This window comes from Podarcis liolepis (assembly GCF_965112155.1).
Source record: "Podarcis liolepis genome assembly, chromosome: 5".
NCBI classification, from domain to species: domain Eukaryota; kingdom Metazoa; phylum Chordata; class Lepidosauria; order Squamata; family Lacertidae; genus Podarcis; species Podarcis liolepis.
The window spans coordinates 73647748-73665420 of NC_139556.1; the positions used below are offsets into that span (position 1 = coordinate 73647748).

Genomic DNA, 17673 nt, shown 5'->3' on the forward strand with positions numbered 1-17673 from the left:
TTTCTAGAACTTGTAGCTTTGGAAAAGAAGAAAGATTTACCTTTAAAACATGTTTCACTGTTCTTTGCTCATTTGACTTCAACAGACCGGTCATATTCTTAGCTAGCTCCTCGTGAACTGTTCTTTCTTCAAATGACTTGGTCTTGAATACATACTAAATATATATATAATAAAAATAATAATAAAAACATCATCCACATACACAGAGGAATAGTTGGCAGTGAGAAGGCTGGTCTCCCAAGACTCAGTGTAACATTCCTATTTGTTTGAAATGATTGCCATCTGACAGAAATAACAGAAGAGACACAGTGGTCTTTATATTTAAAGCAGAATTTATTGCACTGATTTATCATTTCTGCTTTCTCAAGCAGAATGAAAGGAAGAAGCGTATCAATTCAGAGTCCTCAGGTTCAGGAGGAGTTATGTGCTGTCTAGATACAGTGGTACCTTGGTTTACGAACTTAATCCGTTCCAGGGGTCCGTTCTTAAGCCAAAACCATTCTTAAACCAAGGCACGCTTTTCCTAATGAGGCCTCCCACCACCGGTGCCCTTCCACCATTCGGATTTCATTCTTAGACCAAGGTAAAGTTCTCAAACTGGGACACTACTTCCAGTTTTGCAGAGTTTATAAATTGAATCGTTCTTAAACCAGACTGTTCTTAAACCGAGGTACCACTGTATATAAATAAATGCAAGAATAGGAATTATGTATGAATGCTTGAGGCCATGGCGATAATCAGAATCTCCATATCTTTTTGTTTATCAAACTGCAGAAATCCTGAATTGCTGTTCATTGCATAAGCACTTCGGGCTGAAGAGCTGGAAGTTTCTTTTGAGACAGGAAAGCACTCAACACTGTTTTTCCTTAAGTCCTTTTACCTTTGGCATTGGAAATACTGCTTTTATGTACTGAGCTACGTGCAATGTGGGGTTTCGGATCATGTATTTCCCAGCATCATTTTCTAAAAGCAATTCTCTCTGTGTGTATGTAGATTTGGAGCTGTGAGGGATCTTAACTGCTTCCCTCCAGGGCAAGTCCCCAATGCAAATTGCCTCCCACTGCTCAATGAAGATAAAATTGTGTGGGTACTCTGTGACTAAAAGTGGCTTCATGAGGACTTCTTGCCTCTTGCAACTGGAGTAGGGAGGTTTCCAAAAAGTACCAAGTTTAAGGTTTGGCACTGCTCAGAGCAATCTAAATACAGTTGATTAATTCATCGAATAACCATTACTGTACAAACATAATGAATCACTAAATATTGTCCAGCTATTTAAGAGTTTTTAATGCAAATACATGTAATGTTGGTGTCTGGGCTATGATGTAATTAAAAAGAAGTGAAATCCTTCACAAGTCTGCTTAGCAGTAAGTCTTGCTGAGTTTAATGCGGATTACTCTCAGGTATAGCTGAATTTGGAAGAAAGGTCCTTTGAACTCAGTGGGTTTCCTTCCTGGGTAGACATGTATAGGATTGTACTGTGAATATGGATGCATACACACTATATATTTACAACCCATTCAAAGCACATTCTTTCCTTCAAAGAATTCTGGTCACTGTAACTTACCCATCTCAGAGTTAGAATTCCTAGCAACAAACTACAATGCCCATAATTATTTGAGGGGGAAGGGAATGTGCTTTGATTGTACCTCAGAGGAATAGTGTATATGCAGCACCTACTCTGGAAATTTTTGGTTTCATTAACTGATCCCTGCTCTTTGCTTTCCAAATCATGAAAACACTGGACCCTGCACCAAAGTGTGGACAGAGCCAACCCTTGAAGTACGGTAAATGTTATGGCAGTTTTGTAAAACAAAGAAAGAAACAAAAACTCATTTTACAGGCCAATCATTATCTACTAACAAATGAGTAGAAGAATGGTCCACATTCCTATTTTACCTACAACTTTGGTATAAGAATCATTAATGCTTGATTCACACTCTTTTCCCCCCTAAAGGTTGACACCACTTTTAAGTTTACTCACAGAAGCCAAGTCTTCTGATAATGGTGAATAGCAACACCTTCAAAACATGCCTTTTGAAATAGGCAATTAAATGTTGAACATATACATTTAAATATTAAAGCATCAATCCTGGCAGCACAAAATCATCAACAGATGCAATTAGCTTGCACATGCACCATTCTTTAGCAATAAACTCTCCTTACTGGCCAATCTGGAAATGTATGGAATGTAGTAACTCGCACATTTAATATTTTTTCTGAAATATGGGACGAAGGGGCAAACCAGCCATTCAACCAGAAGAGGAGGTTAAGGGGTGATATGATAGCCATGTTCAAATATATAAAAGGATGTCACATAGAGGAGGGAGAAAGGTTGTTTTCTGCTGCTCCAGAGAAGCGGACATGGAGCAATGGATCCAAACTACAAGAAAGAAGATTCCACCTAAACATTAGGAAGAACTTCCTGACAGTAAGAGCTGTTCGACGGTGGAATTTGCTGCCAAGGAGTGTGGTGGAGTCTCCTTCTTTGGAGGTCTTTAAGCAGAGGCTTGACAACCATATGTCAGGAGTGCTCTGATGGTGTTTCCTGCTTGGCAGGGGGTTGGACTTAATTGCCCTTGTGGTCTCTTCCAACTCTATGATTCTATGAACCAATGCTGCTCTGAGCATATTAAGTCAGAGAATACTTTTAGCAACAACTAATTAAACACTTACACATTCCTCAGTCATTTACACCTGAAGAATACACTACATCTAAGCTTTGCACCACTGTCACTCCAGGCATAATTTGGTTAATGAAATGTGACTTGTACAAGGAATTATGTACTGTGTATGTGAAACAGCATTAAGCTTAACTGATCTTGAAATTGTTCCCTAATAAACCTTTCATCACACACTCTTCTTAGGCTGGAGCTTGATGCTATAGGAGATGCAAGGCTACAGTCTGAAAGAATAGAGTCCTATAGCAATTATGTGAAATCTTTGACCCTTCAAATATTGCTGAACTACAACACCCATCATCCCCGACCATTGGTGACACTTGCTGGGGCTGATGGAAGTTGTAGTTCAGCACTATCTGGAGGGCCAAAGTTCCCACACACCTGGCCTATAGCATCTCTTTCTTTCCTGATTTATATAGGGATAATGCATATTATGATATTGTCATGCAGAACAATGGCATCATGCTTTGTGACGAATATCTGAAGAAGGGGAAAGGGGAATAATTCATCTGCAGCGGATGCTGACCTGCTGCCAAAGTCCAAATCATAGAACAGCAGCAGCAGCGACGACAACAATTATTTGTAAACACTTCTGAGTGTTCAAAAAACTTCACATACATTGGCTGCATTTGCACATTATGGTAAATATAAAGCATGGCTTATCGTATACGAGTGTGATCGTTTCATTCTTCCCCTCTTCTCCCACAATCCCTGGCTTGGCATTACATCCAAACCAGGTATTGTGATTTCTTTCACTCCAGCAAATCACAAGTAAGCCAGGAGCAAACCTTGGATATAGATGGTTTGTTGGGGGCGAAACAAACAATGATCTCTGGTATGGCCATGATGCTAGCCAAGGGCTGTGGCCTGTTTCCTCCTTTTGTGAGTGGGGTTCATCATGACATATGAACTGGGCTGCTATCTTGTTTGAATCCTTACAACAACACTGTGAGGTGTATTAATATCCCTATGCAGCAGCTGGAGAATTTAGACTGAGAGGGAGTAGCTTCTTAAAGGCCACATAGTGATTTCATGTCAGAGGTAAAATTCAAGGTGCCTGATTCACAGCTCATTCTCTTAGCTACAACTGCAGAATAGCCCTTGACATTCTTCAGAATGTTTGTTAATTATGGGGTTGCTTCTTTCTCTTGCAAGGTAGTTTTTCTATCCATTGCCCAATTTTTTTCCTACCCAGTGCTAGATTAAATCCCATGGAAGCCCCAGGGCCCCTAGGCAGGCAAAATCTCTCCCCTCACCTATGTGCGTGCTCTAGTGGGATAACATGGAAATAAGAAAGCTTGATTGTAATGTTCTTTCAAGATCAAGTCAATATTATTTTGATCCATTGTTGTGGGGCCCCTAAAAGGCTTGGGGCCTATAGCCCAGTGCCTTCTCTGCCTATTTGATAATCTGGCACTGTTTCTAGCAATAAATTCTTAAACCCTTGCTAAAAAACAACAAGCATACAGAATGAATACTAGTTTATTCCATTTGCCAAAATATTCACATAACCCACACTTGTATGCTGTATCCAATTACAATTTGAACATAAGAAAGGTGTTTAATTTCCTTTATCACACTCACTTTATTATTTTGCTCATCATAGGTGTAAGCTTTCTTTATTCAGCAGTGTAATACTCAGAGAACCAAATGAAAAAAGTGTTTCTTGTTTTGTTCTCACAAAAATGTGTAACTACTGTAGATTCAATTTATTTTTTGTTATGCCTCTTCTAGGCACAAAGTCAAGCAGTAAAGGATTTATATCCCAACACTTAATATTTCTGATGGCATATCTGCCTGAGATAACTGCAAATCTTCATGATCTGTGACAATATATGGATGCAGAACTCAGTAAATCTCACCCTAACACAGACATGGACTGAAAACCGTAATTCTTAGCTTTAGGTCATTGCTGTCCTAAAGTGCTTCAACTACTGTACACTCATATCCTAATAGCGAGGATGAATACATTCACTTTTTGATTCAAGGATGAACTGCATGAATGAAATAGCTATCACATATCAAACACCACAGTTAGACCTTTCATATCACCTCAAACACAATGCTTTACAATGGAAGCAGTTCACACATTCCCTTTAAAAACATTCGGCGGAAAGTCACTGAGCAATGATTCTGAAGCTATGTACATGCACATGTGAATCAGACCTAAATTCACTAGTTTATTCTTTTAACAAAATTTTTGTACCACTTATTCTCTAGAAATCCTCTAAGTGGCTGGACTAATATGGTGTAACTCCAAGCCAGAGGTGAAGGCTGGCACCAACTGCTCTCTAAATTTTCTTATTCCTTTGTTCACTGAAACACAGAATTTTCTAAACTTCTGCTTTTGAACTAGTTTGTATGAGGCTTGCCAGTGTCTGTGAGCTGATTCACACTATTTATTTTTTTCTTACTTCAAGGAATTTTTGTTGTGATAAGTGCACAGCAGACATTCTCATATGGAAACATTTCATGTGAATCTGTTCAATATGATCCTGTTCAGTCCTTTCTAACCTGGTGCCTCCAGATGATATGGATTTGAACTCCATTCAGCCCCAGGCTTCAAAGCCATGCTGGCTGGGTTTCAGAGGAGATGTAGTCCAAAACATATGCAGGGATCCTGGTTGGAATAAGCTGTTCTAGATCTTTGTCACCCCTCCAAGAGACTGCAAAGTCAGATTTGTCTGGAGATGGGCATGTCAGCAGGCAACAGTTGAAACTTATTTGTAAATCAAGCTGTTATTTCTTATTGCTACTGGAGAAGATCACATGGTTCATTATTATCTATTGAGCTGCAGTTCTGTATTGTAAAGGTAAAGGACCCCTGGATGATTAGTTCCAGTAAAAGGCGACTATGGGGTTGCGGCACTCATCCTGCTTTCAGGTCAAGGGAGCCGGTGTTTGTCCGCAGACAGACTTCCGGGTCAGGTGGCCAGCATGACTTAACCGCTTCTGGCGCAACATAACACCGTGACAGAAACCAGAGTGCACACGGAAACGCTGTTTACCTTCCTGCCGCAGCAGTACCTATTTATCTACTTGCACTGGTGTGTTTTTGAACTGCTAGGTTGGCAGGAGCTGGGACAGAGGAATGGGAGCTTACCCCATTCATGGGGATTTGAACTGCTGACCTTCTGATTGGCAAGCCCAAGGGGCTCAGTGGTTTAGACCACAGCGCCACCTGCGTCCCTGTATTGTAAGCAGCACATAAAGTGGTACATCTCAATTCAGAAATCCATAAACTGGAAGATATGCTACAGATCTAGGAACTGCATATAACTCTGTGGATGCCAGGCAGTCCGTGTAACCCGCCCAGGAGGTGTGTGGCACCATTCATACCACAAAAGCTACCACAGACGTATCAAAATTTTCAAAAGTAGGGGGGGGGTGTCCATGGATTGGCTTTTGAAAAAACAGGGTGTTCGCAGTACTTAGCTAATTGGGAACCACTTAGCTGCCTGGACTCCTATGCACATGTCTGATGATGTATGATTTCTATCTGCCCCAAGGGTGGTATTGGTAAAAAGACTGCATGTAATGTACTGAATGTGCATAGAGCTCTATGTATGTACATGCAAAAATTATCACTTCCCCATCCACCGAAGATGCATCAGCTGGGGGATATTCTTTCTCCTTTCAGGAAGTTAGTCTAATGGAGGTCTGCAGCAGGGACTTCTAAGTGGCTAGACTGAATTTCTGTACACAAGGATATGCTTTTAAGGTACTTGGTGCCAGCTTCCTAAATATCCTGGCAAGTTCAATGGCAGTTTTGAGTGAGAAGTGAATGGAGAAGGGGCATAACAAGCAGTGCAGACTCACGATAATGTGCAAAGAATCATGCTGGAAGATTTAAAATATTTAACATACCATAAGCAGGTACAAAAGCACTGTAATTTGGACAAATAAAAAAAAAGTTTCTTAAGAAAATAATGGGGGAAAAATAAGGAAATATTACGGCACAAGCAATTTCAAAGCACACAGAAAAGCATAGTTATTAAAATTGACCACCGAAGCCAATTTGACCATTTGTCAATTCCTTGTAAGAGGAGCAATTGATGAAATCACCACAGTTAACTTATAAAGGAAGATAACACACCTCTTACAACAACGTAAAATGCTATTTGCCATCAGAGAGGAAACCTGAGATAGGTATGTAATGTAAATGTAAAATGCTATTTGCCATCAGAGAGGAAACCTGAGATAGGTATGTAATGTAACAGAGATGATCAAAAAGTAAGTTAAATGCTCTTACCTTTACATATGTCTGAATACAGTGGTCTAATTGTTCTTCATGGAACTTGGCAACAATATCAGTAAGCACCCTGTAAAGTTAAATTATTGGATGACCATGAAGATACACATTTTCCCTTGGAGTTGTTTGACATTCAACATGGAACACAAGAAAAATCAATTGATTAAGGCAGAGGTTTTCAACCTTTTTGAGGCCACGGCTCCCTTAACCAACTACATTCTTTCTGTGGGGCTCAGGAGCCCAGTTATGACACCCTTTGCCTGCAGAGCTGGCCGCCTCTTGTCCTTTTTCAAACACCCTTTCTTGTGGAGTGTTCCCTCAGCCTCCTCTCCTCTCTTCTTGGGAGTCCTCAGGGCAGAGGAGGGAGGGAAGGAAGGAAGGAAGGAAGGAAGGAAGGAAGGAAGGAAGGAAGGGGGACAGAGGCCAGCATTGCCCGTGGCACCCCTGACCATCATTCAAGGAACACCAGGGTGCCATGAATAGCTGTCAACCTTCCCCTTTTTTGCGGGAAATTCCCTTATTCCAGCAACGTTTCCCACTGCTTCCAGCTGCTATCCCGGATTGTTAGATATCCCGTAGATTGTCCCTGGGACAGGTGAGGCTGCTGATCCCTTATTTTCAAATCTGAAAGTTGACAGCTATGGCACTGCCATGGCACACCAGTTGAAAACCACTGAATTAAGGGGTTGGTTTTTTCTGAACCTAAGGAGCTCTCCAAACTTGTTTTAGCTTGCAAAACAACATTTTATTATTATTTTTTAAATGCACATGTGTGGAGCTAGAACTGGTTAACTCGGGTTCTAGAAGCAAACAGCTGACATAGGAGATTCTAGGGGCTTGCATTGCTATCTGCTTTGGGAACACTGATGTACAGGATAACTTCAGGATAAATGCTTTGCTCCATATTTGCTTTTTAATGTTTATTTTTCGTCAGCAGACCAGTGGTCTGATTGCATATAAGGCAGCTTCCTAACTTCAAAGCCTATAAAAATTCTAATATAGAGATTTTAATAACGGTATCATAAAACTCCAGTGCTGTTCTGCCTATGAAATTAAGGCAGTTAGTTCTGGAATGGAAGAAGAAAAATCCAGCATTTTTCATTGAATTAAAAATGGAAACACTACTTTCTACAAAAAATTCATTCTGGACTTCACAATCTACTCTGGAGTTTGGGCATAATGAAATGGACCCAACCTTACATATGTCAAAAACATATTGGATTATTTAGCAAAGTTGTGGCCTCTGTGAAGTCAGCTGCAAAACTCTGCTTGGCGATTTTAGTAAAATTGAGCCGTTCCAAAGGCAAAAATAAATACACAGATAATCAAGAGATGTGTCATGCGGAAGTGCATTCTAAATACAGCCTTAGTTATTCTGCCCATCCCTTCCCATAAATGTGACCTCTTTGGTGTAGATGACAGGATCACAGAAAATTGCCTCTTCCCCTCCCCAAAAACTGCATATACAGATGTTTTCAAACATGAATGCCATTTTTAAAGTTAAGGCGGCATTCCCAATTTTGGTGTAGGTGACTAGAGGTTGTCTGGCACCTGCTAGGAAGGGTGTAGCTGTTTTACATAGAGAAGGTCCCAGATTTTACCCCAGAATTTCCAGGTACAGCTGGAAAAGACCCCCACTTTAGAGTCAATGCCTGTTAGTGTGGACAATACTGGGCTAGAGGAATTAAGGCAACTTCCTATGTTACCAGTACACACGGCAAACATGAAACGAATACAATGGAAAATAAACCTGGTCACAGCAGTTGTAATCTCATCCTCCTTATTCTGTACAAGTACCCAGAAGAGCTGGTTCAGAATCACAGGCAGAAAATTCACGATGACGTGGATCCTCTCAATTTTAAGCAAATTCTGATTAGGAAACAAAAATACATGTAAAGACAGGCAGATTCTCTGCTGCTTTGTGACAACTGCACATTAATGTAATTTCATCAAGGTAGAGTTATATTTTGCCGTAGAAACAGTTGTACACAAAATCACCTTTGATTTAAACTGTATTTTAAATAGGTATGCAAAGATAAAGCCAGAGCAGTATAGCTGTTCAGGTGTTGAACATGGAGCAGGGAGATGTGGTTTGGATTTATGCACGTCCAATGGACCTGCCTGGGTGCCACTGATCTGATAACACTTTCTCAACTTAACCAGCTTTAGGTGTCTATTTCTGAAATCTTCTATCCTTGCATGGTTAGCCAACAATGACAGAGTTAAGAAAGGATAAAATACAGTGACCCAGTGTATGCCATTGTGAGCTTCTTGGACAAAGGGAAGTGTGAAAAATAAATTAATATCAAGATTAATGGAGAATTTTCTCTGCATTAGCCTGCTGTTTTCTAAACCTTAAGGCAGTCTTCACCAACCTGCTGCCCTTCAGAGGTTTTGGACTACAACTCCCATCAGCTCCAGGCAGTACATGCTGGCTGGGGCTGATGGGAGTTGTAGTTCAAAACCTCTGAAAGGCCGTACGTTGGCAAAGGCTGCCTTACGAAAGCTCAAGAGAAGCCTTAGTGCCAGCAAATTGCTAAAGACTGAGCTGTGGAAAATTGACCACAAAGGGAGGGGTGTAGTTAATGACCACATTTCCTCATCCTGTTACTTCCTCTATATGTTGCAGCTGTTTGAATGAGGAAAACCCCCAAAAGAATGACATAAAGCTTCAGATTTAGCTTTTAAAGTGGCTAAATTTAATTTTGGGAAACTTTCTTGAATGAAAATGTGCAAATGGCTGTTCCAAGAGCATCACGGATCACAAACTGCAATATGCACATTTACCTCATGACAAAAGTGACATCAGAAATAGTGATGGACAAAGAGTTATGAGCTAGTTTTAAAGGGGCAATTTGATCATCTGTAAACAAGACCGTTATTGTTCAAAAAAACAGTGAACCTAAAGTTGGTGTCCTAGGATAAGCTACAATGATTCCTCCAACTTTCATGACTTTAAAAGGGGATTATACACATTCAGGGAGAATAAAAGAATGCCTGGTCACAATAAATGACATCAAAACTCTCAGTGGTGGCAATATACTAAGCCCACCCCCACCCCCTGATCAGAGTCACCATGCCTGAATGCCAGTTGCTGGGGAACATGAACAGGAGATAGCTATTTCACTCATATCCTGCCTGTGTGCTTCCAAAACACATCTGGTCACTCACTGTGGGAACAGAAGGCTAGACTAGATGAGTCTCTGGTCAGATCTGGCAAGGCTCTTCTTATGGTATTCGGCACGCAGTGCTGTACATGGGGCATTGCTGAGCTCCTAGCTTCCAAACATAGCATGTCGCTAGCTCTCATTGGAGAAAGAGGGTGAGGGGTGAAGCAAGGGGAGTTCAGGGTTGTGTGGCACAACAGAGCCAATCAGATGCTCTTGCGATTACATTCCCAAACAGCTCTGAGCTCCCCACGCCTTATCCCCTCTCTGGTAAGCACGAGCAATATGCTGCTACACAGGCCGCTACTGCTCTCAGGACATAGGGATGCTCTTATGGTGTTCTACCACCTATGCACTCACATAATGAATGGGAAGGCCAGTAAACAGCAACACTCAAGGTCATACGGTTCCTGGGAGCCAAATAAGGAAAGCAAACATTGTGTACCCTGGAGTTTTCTTGAGTGCTCCAGAACAACCTTGTAAATAGCCACTTTGCCTGATCACCAGTGGCAAATAAAAGTTACATCAGTGTGACTAGGCAGGATGATTTATTTTTTCATTTGGGAGAGAGTAGGATAATTTCCTTTTCTGAAGCAGCCCGTGCTGTGAATGGTGAACTTAGGTGGGCAGCTATTAAACATTTGCCATGGGCCTGTAACTTTTGGGCTAAACCTTTTTTGGGGGGCGATCAGTGTCATTTGCAAAGCTGCTTTGGAGCTATTCAGCAACGTGCCATCCATTATTGTGAATATGTGTGCATTTCTAAAACTGATACAATGGGAGTTATTCAAAAGGCAAAGTCAAAACGTAGCATTACTTAGTGGTAATCTCATCTTTATCACTACTACCAAATGCATCATTATCATTAGCACTGCCATTATCATTTATCATCTTACCTTACAAGAGATGATAAAGTTTGAGGTAGGTGGTTGGGAGAGATCCCTGTCCCTTTTTTGGCACTGCTGGAAAAATCTATTCAGATATGGATCCTACAAGCAGCAAAATACATTATTTACTTATTTATACCCACATCATGTACACATTGTATCCTGCTCTTCCTCCTATAGAAGCAGAGGGAAATCCAACCACATATGAACAAGAAACAAAACAGCAGTACGTATCCATCATTAAAAACGTACCAAATTCCATCAAACTGTTTCAGTAGCAGCAAAATACAACACCAAAACTACCGACACTCAGTCTATTTCAAAGTGATACACAAAATGACAGTGAAGTGTCAGAAATACTGACTTGCATTCTTATAAGCAGAAGTGTAATGGCAAGCAATGAAACAATGAAAAATTAGCCTGATACAGTTAACTTCTGCATCACTCCTTTATATATGTTTTTCATGTTTTATTCAGCGTTGATCAGATCTGTTGCAGTGTCAGCAGTGTCACTGACTTCCTAGAAAAGAAGATTGTATTTTCACTAATACCTACACCCTCCCCCTTTCTGCAAAAGATTAATTAGTCTGTTTTCTTTAGCTATTTACTGTGCAGAATCTTACCCCATAGATCTGTGCTGCTGGACAAATGTGAAAGAGGTCCCCCACCTGCTGCTGTTGTCCACCAGAGGCCCCCACTGTCATCATGGAAAGCTTGATGGATCGAACACGACTGCTGGTGGCAGCCAGCACAGAGCCCCAGAATGGGATATAGCAGAGCACGGCCAGCCATAAATCTCCACATCCTAAGCCCATCCATTCCCCTGAAAGGGGCTGGATCTGGGCTTCTCACACACACAAAAACGTTTCCCTCTACCTGCCCTGACCCAGCATGAGCTGCCAGGGCTTCAGATGTGGTGGCTGATCTGTTGCTCTGCTGCTGCCAACCATAGCTCAGGACTGCTGTGAAATTTTTGTTTTGACAATCTTTGTATACAGGGGTACCTTGGTTTATGAACTTAATCCATTCCAGAAGTCCCTTCTTAAACCAAAGCGTTCTTAAACCAAGGTGTGCTTTCCCATAGCAGTGGGGGACTCAATTTACAAATGGAACACACTCAATAGGAAGCGGAACATGTTCAGCTTCCAAGGCAAAGTTCACAAACCGAAACACCGACTTCAGGGTTTGTAGTGTTCTTAATCCAAGTTGTTCATAAACTAAGCTGTTCTTAAACCAAGGTAACCACTGTAATTTCTTGAGGAAGTGAGTACGGAATATTCATATTAAACAATTTATTACAGACTAAACTAAATAGTCTATCTTTGTCCTTTGGTGATCACAAGTAGCTGAGTAAGATTGCCTTCCATGAAAACGGTCTTAACAACGAGTCCGTAAGTGACTGTGGAGGCCAATTCTGGATCCACATGTCCTTCCACAGTAGGGACATAGGTTTCTGCATGGGAGTTGATCACGGTGAGGGTTTGCCAAATGTGACTTCCTCTTAGTTCGATTCTCCTTTTCGCCCTGAGTTTGTGCTTCTTCAAAGTCCATTACACCTTTGGTGAAGGCTGTTCTCCAGTGGGAGCACTTGCAGGCCTGTGTTTCCCAGTTATCAGTGCTTATACTACATTTTTTTAGATTTTAGATTTTTTAGATTTGCCTGTCTATACATTCATATTCAATACTGCATCTGTAAAGTGAAAACCATGCTGACCCAACTGAAATGTTAAGCAGAAATTCTACATGCAGCCTTTGTATTCAGCCTTTCACACACACTACCTTTCACCAAGATAATTTTTTGTAAAGGTGCTCACCTGAGTATAAACTGTCGATACAACCAACGAAGACACTTTGAAGAGTGGCTTCCCTCCATCTACCCACTTCAAGTCACTTCCGCTGTGCTGCAAACAATACAAACAGCACGTATTTCTATTTAATTCCTTAATTTGTAACACTAGATTTGTAACACTTGCTAAAACATGGTGCAGGATCGTTCCAAGGGGGAAAATGGAGGATGCCATTAAACAGCCAAACATTCAGCCTTTCAGAACCTCAGCCTTCTGTTGGATCCATTCAGAGGCCCCATTTTCAGAATGGAGATACTTCCCTGTAGTGAGTTCTGCAGCTGTTGTGGTAAGTGTATGAATACTGGAAACACATGGGCAGGACTAATCATATTTGTCTAAATTTATAAAAATCACCATGTCTAAATTTATAAAATGAAATACTGAGTCAAACTCCTCCTGTCACTGGAAATGTAAAAATCTGTGCACATGTCCAATTTAGGCAACAACAACAACAACAACAACAATTTAATTATACCCCGCCCAGCTGGCTGGGTTTCCCCAGCCACTCTGGGTGGCTTCCAACAGAATATTAAAATACAACAGTCTATTAAACATTAAAAGCTTCCCTAAACAGGACTGCCTTCAGATGTCTTCTAAAAGTCTGGTAGTTGTTTTTATCTTTTACATCTGGTGGGAGGGTGTTCCACAGGGCGGGTGCCACTACCGAGAAGGCCCTCTGCCTGGTTCCCTGTAACTTGGCTTCTCCCAGGGAGGGAACCGCCAGAAGGCCCTCGGCACTGGTACCCCCCCCCCCCCTTGACAGTGTTATCAAAAGCAAGAGTAGCCAACCTGGCACCATCTGCACTACGCATTTAAAGCAGTATCATGCCATTTCAAACAGGCTTGGCTTTCTCCAAAGAATCCTGGGAACTGTAGTTTGTTAAGGGTACTGAGAGTTGTTAGGAGACTCTTATTCCCTTCACCGAGCTACAGTTTCTGAGTGGTTTAACAGTCAATTCCTTTTCCCTCTGTGATGGTAAAAGGTGTCTCGTAGTAACTCTCTTTGGGGGAAGCCGTGACTGTTTAAAGTGATAAGATGCTGATTTAAATGCAAAGTGCAGATGAGGCCTAAACGTTGTTGGACACCAGCACAATGTCCACTACCCCTAATCCAAAGTCATGTCGCCGCATATTTTATAGACTACCCAGAACCAGAAAATGCTGCACCTATTTGTAGGTGTCCAGAACAGAAGTAGCTGTTCAGTATGTGATTCCAGACATGTATGGGATTATAACCAACAACCATGTGTCTTAATATGAAGGGCATATTTACACTGTACTTCACTGTGTCAGCTCTACAGCAGGTGCAGCATAGAAGAAAATTCTCTCACGTAATCCACACTGCATGCAAAATGTACCAGGTGAAGCAATGTGTGCATACACAATTATCTACCAGAGCCGGCCACCACAGAAAAAGGATGTGGTTGTATGAGGTGATTCTCTCTCTCTCTCTCTCTCTCTCACACACACACACACACACTGTACACATGAGGCAATGTGTGTCTGTGAGCTTGAGGTTTACTTCTGTAACCTATCATATGTAGAATCATAGAATCATAGAATCATAGAGTTGGAAGAGACCACAAGGGCCATCGAGTCCAACCCCCTGCCAAGCAGGAAACACCATCAGAGCACTCCTGACATATGGTTGTCAAGCCTCTGCTTAAAGACCTCCAAAGAAGGAGACTCCACCACACTCCTTGGCAGCAAATTCCACTGTCGAACAGCTCTTACTGTCAGGAAGTGAACCCCTCTTTCACCTTCATTTGTGAACCCCTCTTTCACCTTCATTTCAGTAAGGCAGTGTCAGACACCAAGGATAATAAAACTGCACAAATACTATAAATATTTCAAATTGTAAGATTCACAGACACTTTTCTTTTTGCTGGAGAGACACAAAACTCAAATGCTACACAATACCTTTCCAGCTGCAGGATCCTGAAGGCTCAGATAACCGGGAGGCAGGCTGGTTGCCACTGGTATGCTGTGTTCTTGAGACACTAGCTGGTCATCTTTCAGTAAAGGGAGCCAAGCATATCCCACTGCATCCAAAAGGAGGTCTAATTAGCATTAGAACATTTTGCTTCATTGAAATAAAGAGAATCAATGATGGTCACACACACAAAACTAATCTTGTCATAAATGCTTGACCTAAAATGGTACTACGTAATACAGTGGTGCCCCGCAAGACGAATGCCTCGCAAGACGAAAAACTCGCTAGACGAAAGGGTTTTGCGGTTTTTGAGCTGCTTCGCAAGATGAATTTCCCTATGGGCTTGCTTCGCAAGACGAAAACGTCTTGCAAGTTTGTTTCCTTTTTCTTAACACCGTTAATACAGTTGCGACTTGACTTCGAGGAGCAACTCATAGAACGCGGTGTGGTAGCCTTTTTTGAGTTTTTTGGTGATTTTTGAAGCTTTTCCAAAACTTTTCCGACACTGTGCTTCGCAAGACGAAAAATTCGCTAGACGAAAAAACTCGCGGAATGAATTAATTTCGTCTTGCGAGGCACTACTGTACAGAAACAATACAAATCATGGCTTCGATCAAAGTATAGCTACCTGATGTTTCCAGGGCCTCTTTCTTTTTGGCATTAGCTTTCGCATTTATGTCGCAGGTGACGTGATAAAATGAAAAGAGAATGTGGTGCTTCTTATGGAGTTGAGTAGGCAGCTCAAGCTTCACCTGAAATGTAAAATGTTGCAAACATTTTTAGTTAAGACGGACTCAAACAAGAGCAAGAGTGGAATCCTGGATGGCTTGAGCCTGATCTTAAATTATCATTGTTTCAATACAGTCAACTGCCCCTCTTGTCCCTACGCTGTGGAACTTGTGCATGAAATGGGGATGAGAGTACAAAACTCTACCCAGTTACATAAGTCTATTACTTTTTAAAATATGTCTTTTGAAAAACAGCACTGTTCAGGCAAGCCTTTGGAACGTGTTTTTTCAACAAACCTGTCTTTATTGATGTTTTTATTGAAGTTATTGTAGTATTATGTTTTTATGTTGCACACCATATACAGTGTGTTTTATAAATATTAAATAAACAAATAACAAACAAAATAATTGACCGTGTGTCTTATAATTTTCAAAAACTGTGTGTGTGTATAGAACCACCTCATAGCCCCAGCCCTTTCCTTAAAAACAGTTCCTAAAGGCCTGTCTTCTCTTGCCAATGGAAGGACAACAAGGAGGTAGCCAGTCTAACTTCTCTAGGGAGGAAGTTCTAAAATTTGGGAGCAGCTACCAAGAAGGCCCTCTCCCGTGTCCCCACCAAGCATGCCTGTCAGGGTGGCGGGACTGAGAGCTTTAACTGTTAAATGTATCCTAAGTAGTAGTAATACATATGAAGTCACAATAAAGTAAGCTTACCTCATCGTAAAAATCAGGGTTCTGTGAATGATGTAGAACAGCTGTATATGCTGCTGATGCAAAGAGTGGTCCACCAGGTTTTCCGTAGATACACTGTTCAAATAGATTGTGCTTTAATTCGTTTGTAACATTTTGTGGATTGTATTCCCAACAACTGCTTTAAGTGCCCAAAGCTCTGAAGGCTTTATCAACCTGGATTCTCATAACTTATATGAACTCTTGTCATAATGTGGCCAGAAGAATTGATGTGGATCATACCTGATATGAGACAACAGTGTACACTGGACTGTTTCTCTCTCTCTCTCTCTCTCTCTCTCTCACACACACACACACACACACACACACATATTCACACATATGAAACAGTTCAGTGTACAATGTCCTCTCATCTACCTACCTACCTACCTTCAGGGGGGAAGACCTGAACCAATGGTTTCAAATGATAGGAAATGAGATTCTGACTAAACATTAGGAATAATTTTCAGATGGTAAGAGATAATAATAATAATAATAATAATAATAATAATAATAATTTATACCCCGCCCATCTGGCTGGGCCTCCCCAGCCACTCTGGGCGGCTTCCAAAAGAATATTAAAATACTATAATACATCAAACATTAAAAGCTTCCCGAAACAGGGCTGCCTTCAGATGCTTCTAAAAGCCTGGTAGTTGTTGTTCTCTTTGACATCTGGTGGGAGGGCGTTCCACAGGGCGGGCGCCACTGCCGAGAAGGCCCTCTGCCTGGTTCCCTGTAACTTGGCTTCTCGCAATGAGGGAACCGCCAGAAGGCCCTCGGCGCTGGACCTCAGCGTCCGGGCAGAATGATGGGGGTGGAGATGCTCCTTCAGGTATACTGGACCGAGGCCGTTTAGGGCTTCAAAGGTCAGCACCAACACTTTGAATTGTGCTCGGAAACGTACTGGGAGCCAATGTAGGTCTTTCAAGACCGGTGTTATATGGTCTCGGCGGCAGCCCCCAGTCACCAGTCTTGCTGCCGCATTCTGGATTAGTTGTAGTTTCCGAGTCACCTTCAAAGGTAGCCCCACGTAGAGTGCATTGCAGTAGTCCAAGCGGGAGATAACCAGAGCATGCACCACTCTGGCGAGACAGTCCGCAGGCAGATAGGGTCTCAGCCTACGTACCAGATGGAGCTGGTAAACAGCTGCCCTGGACACAGATTTGACCTGTGCCTCCATGGACAGCTGTGAGTCCAAAATGACTCCCAGGCTGCGCACCTGGTCCTTCAGGGGCACAGTTACCCCATTCAGGACCAGGGAATCCTCCACACCTGCCCGCCTCCTGTCCCCCCAAAACAGTACTTCTGTCTTGTCAGGATTCAACCTCTGTTTGACAGTGTAGGATGGTGGACTCTGCTGGAATTTTTAAACAGAAGTTGGATAGTCCTCTGTCAGGGAGATTCCTGCATCGGAGGAGGTTGGACTAGATGTCCCTTTGTGTCCCCTTC

At 41.9% G+C, this 17673-nt stretch overlaps 1 protein-coding gene across 21 annotated transcripts in view; it reads right to left on the reverse strand.

Annotated features, from left to right (window-relative positions):
* Positions 1–17673, reverse strand: part of DOCK10 (dedicator of cytokinesis 10) — a 202484-nt gene that overhangs the window by 42184 nt on the left and 142627 nt on the right. For all 21 annotated transcript variants that reach the window (XM_083506256.1, XM_083506255.1, XM_083506269.1 and 18 more), the window contains 8 exons: positions 16207–16299; positions 15393–15516; positions 14752–14873; positions 12799–12885; positions 10994–11086; positions 8681–8799; positions 6931–7000; positions 41–154 (listed from right to left, as the gene is read on the reverse strand). In XM_083506256.1, the coding sequence (XP_083362382.1) occupies positions 41–154; positions 6931–7000; positions 8681–8799; positions 10994–11086; positions 12799–12885; positions 14752–14873; positions 15393–15516; positions 16207–16299 (822 nt within the window). The remainder of the gene's footprint in view (positions 1–40; positions 155–6930; positions 7001–8680; positions 8800–10993; positions 11087–12798; positions 12886–14751; positions 14874–15392; positions 15517–16206; positions 16300–17673) is intronic.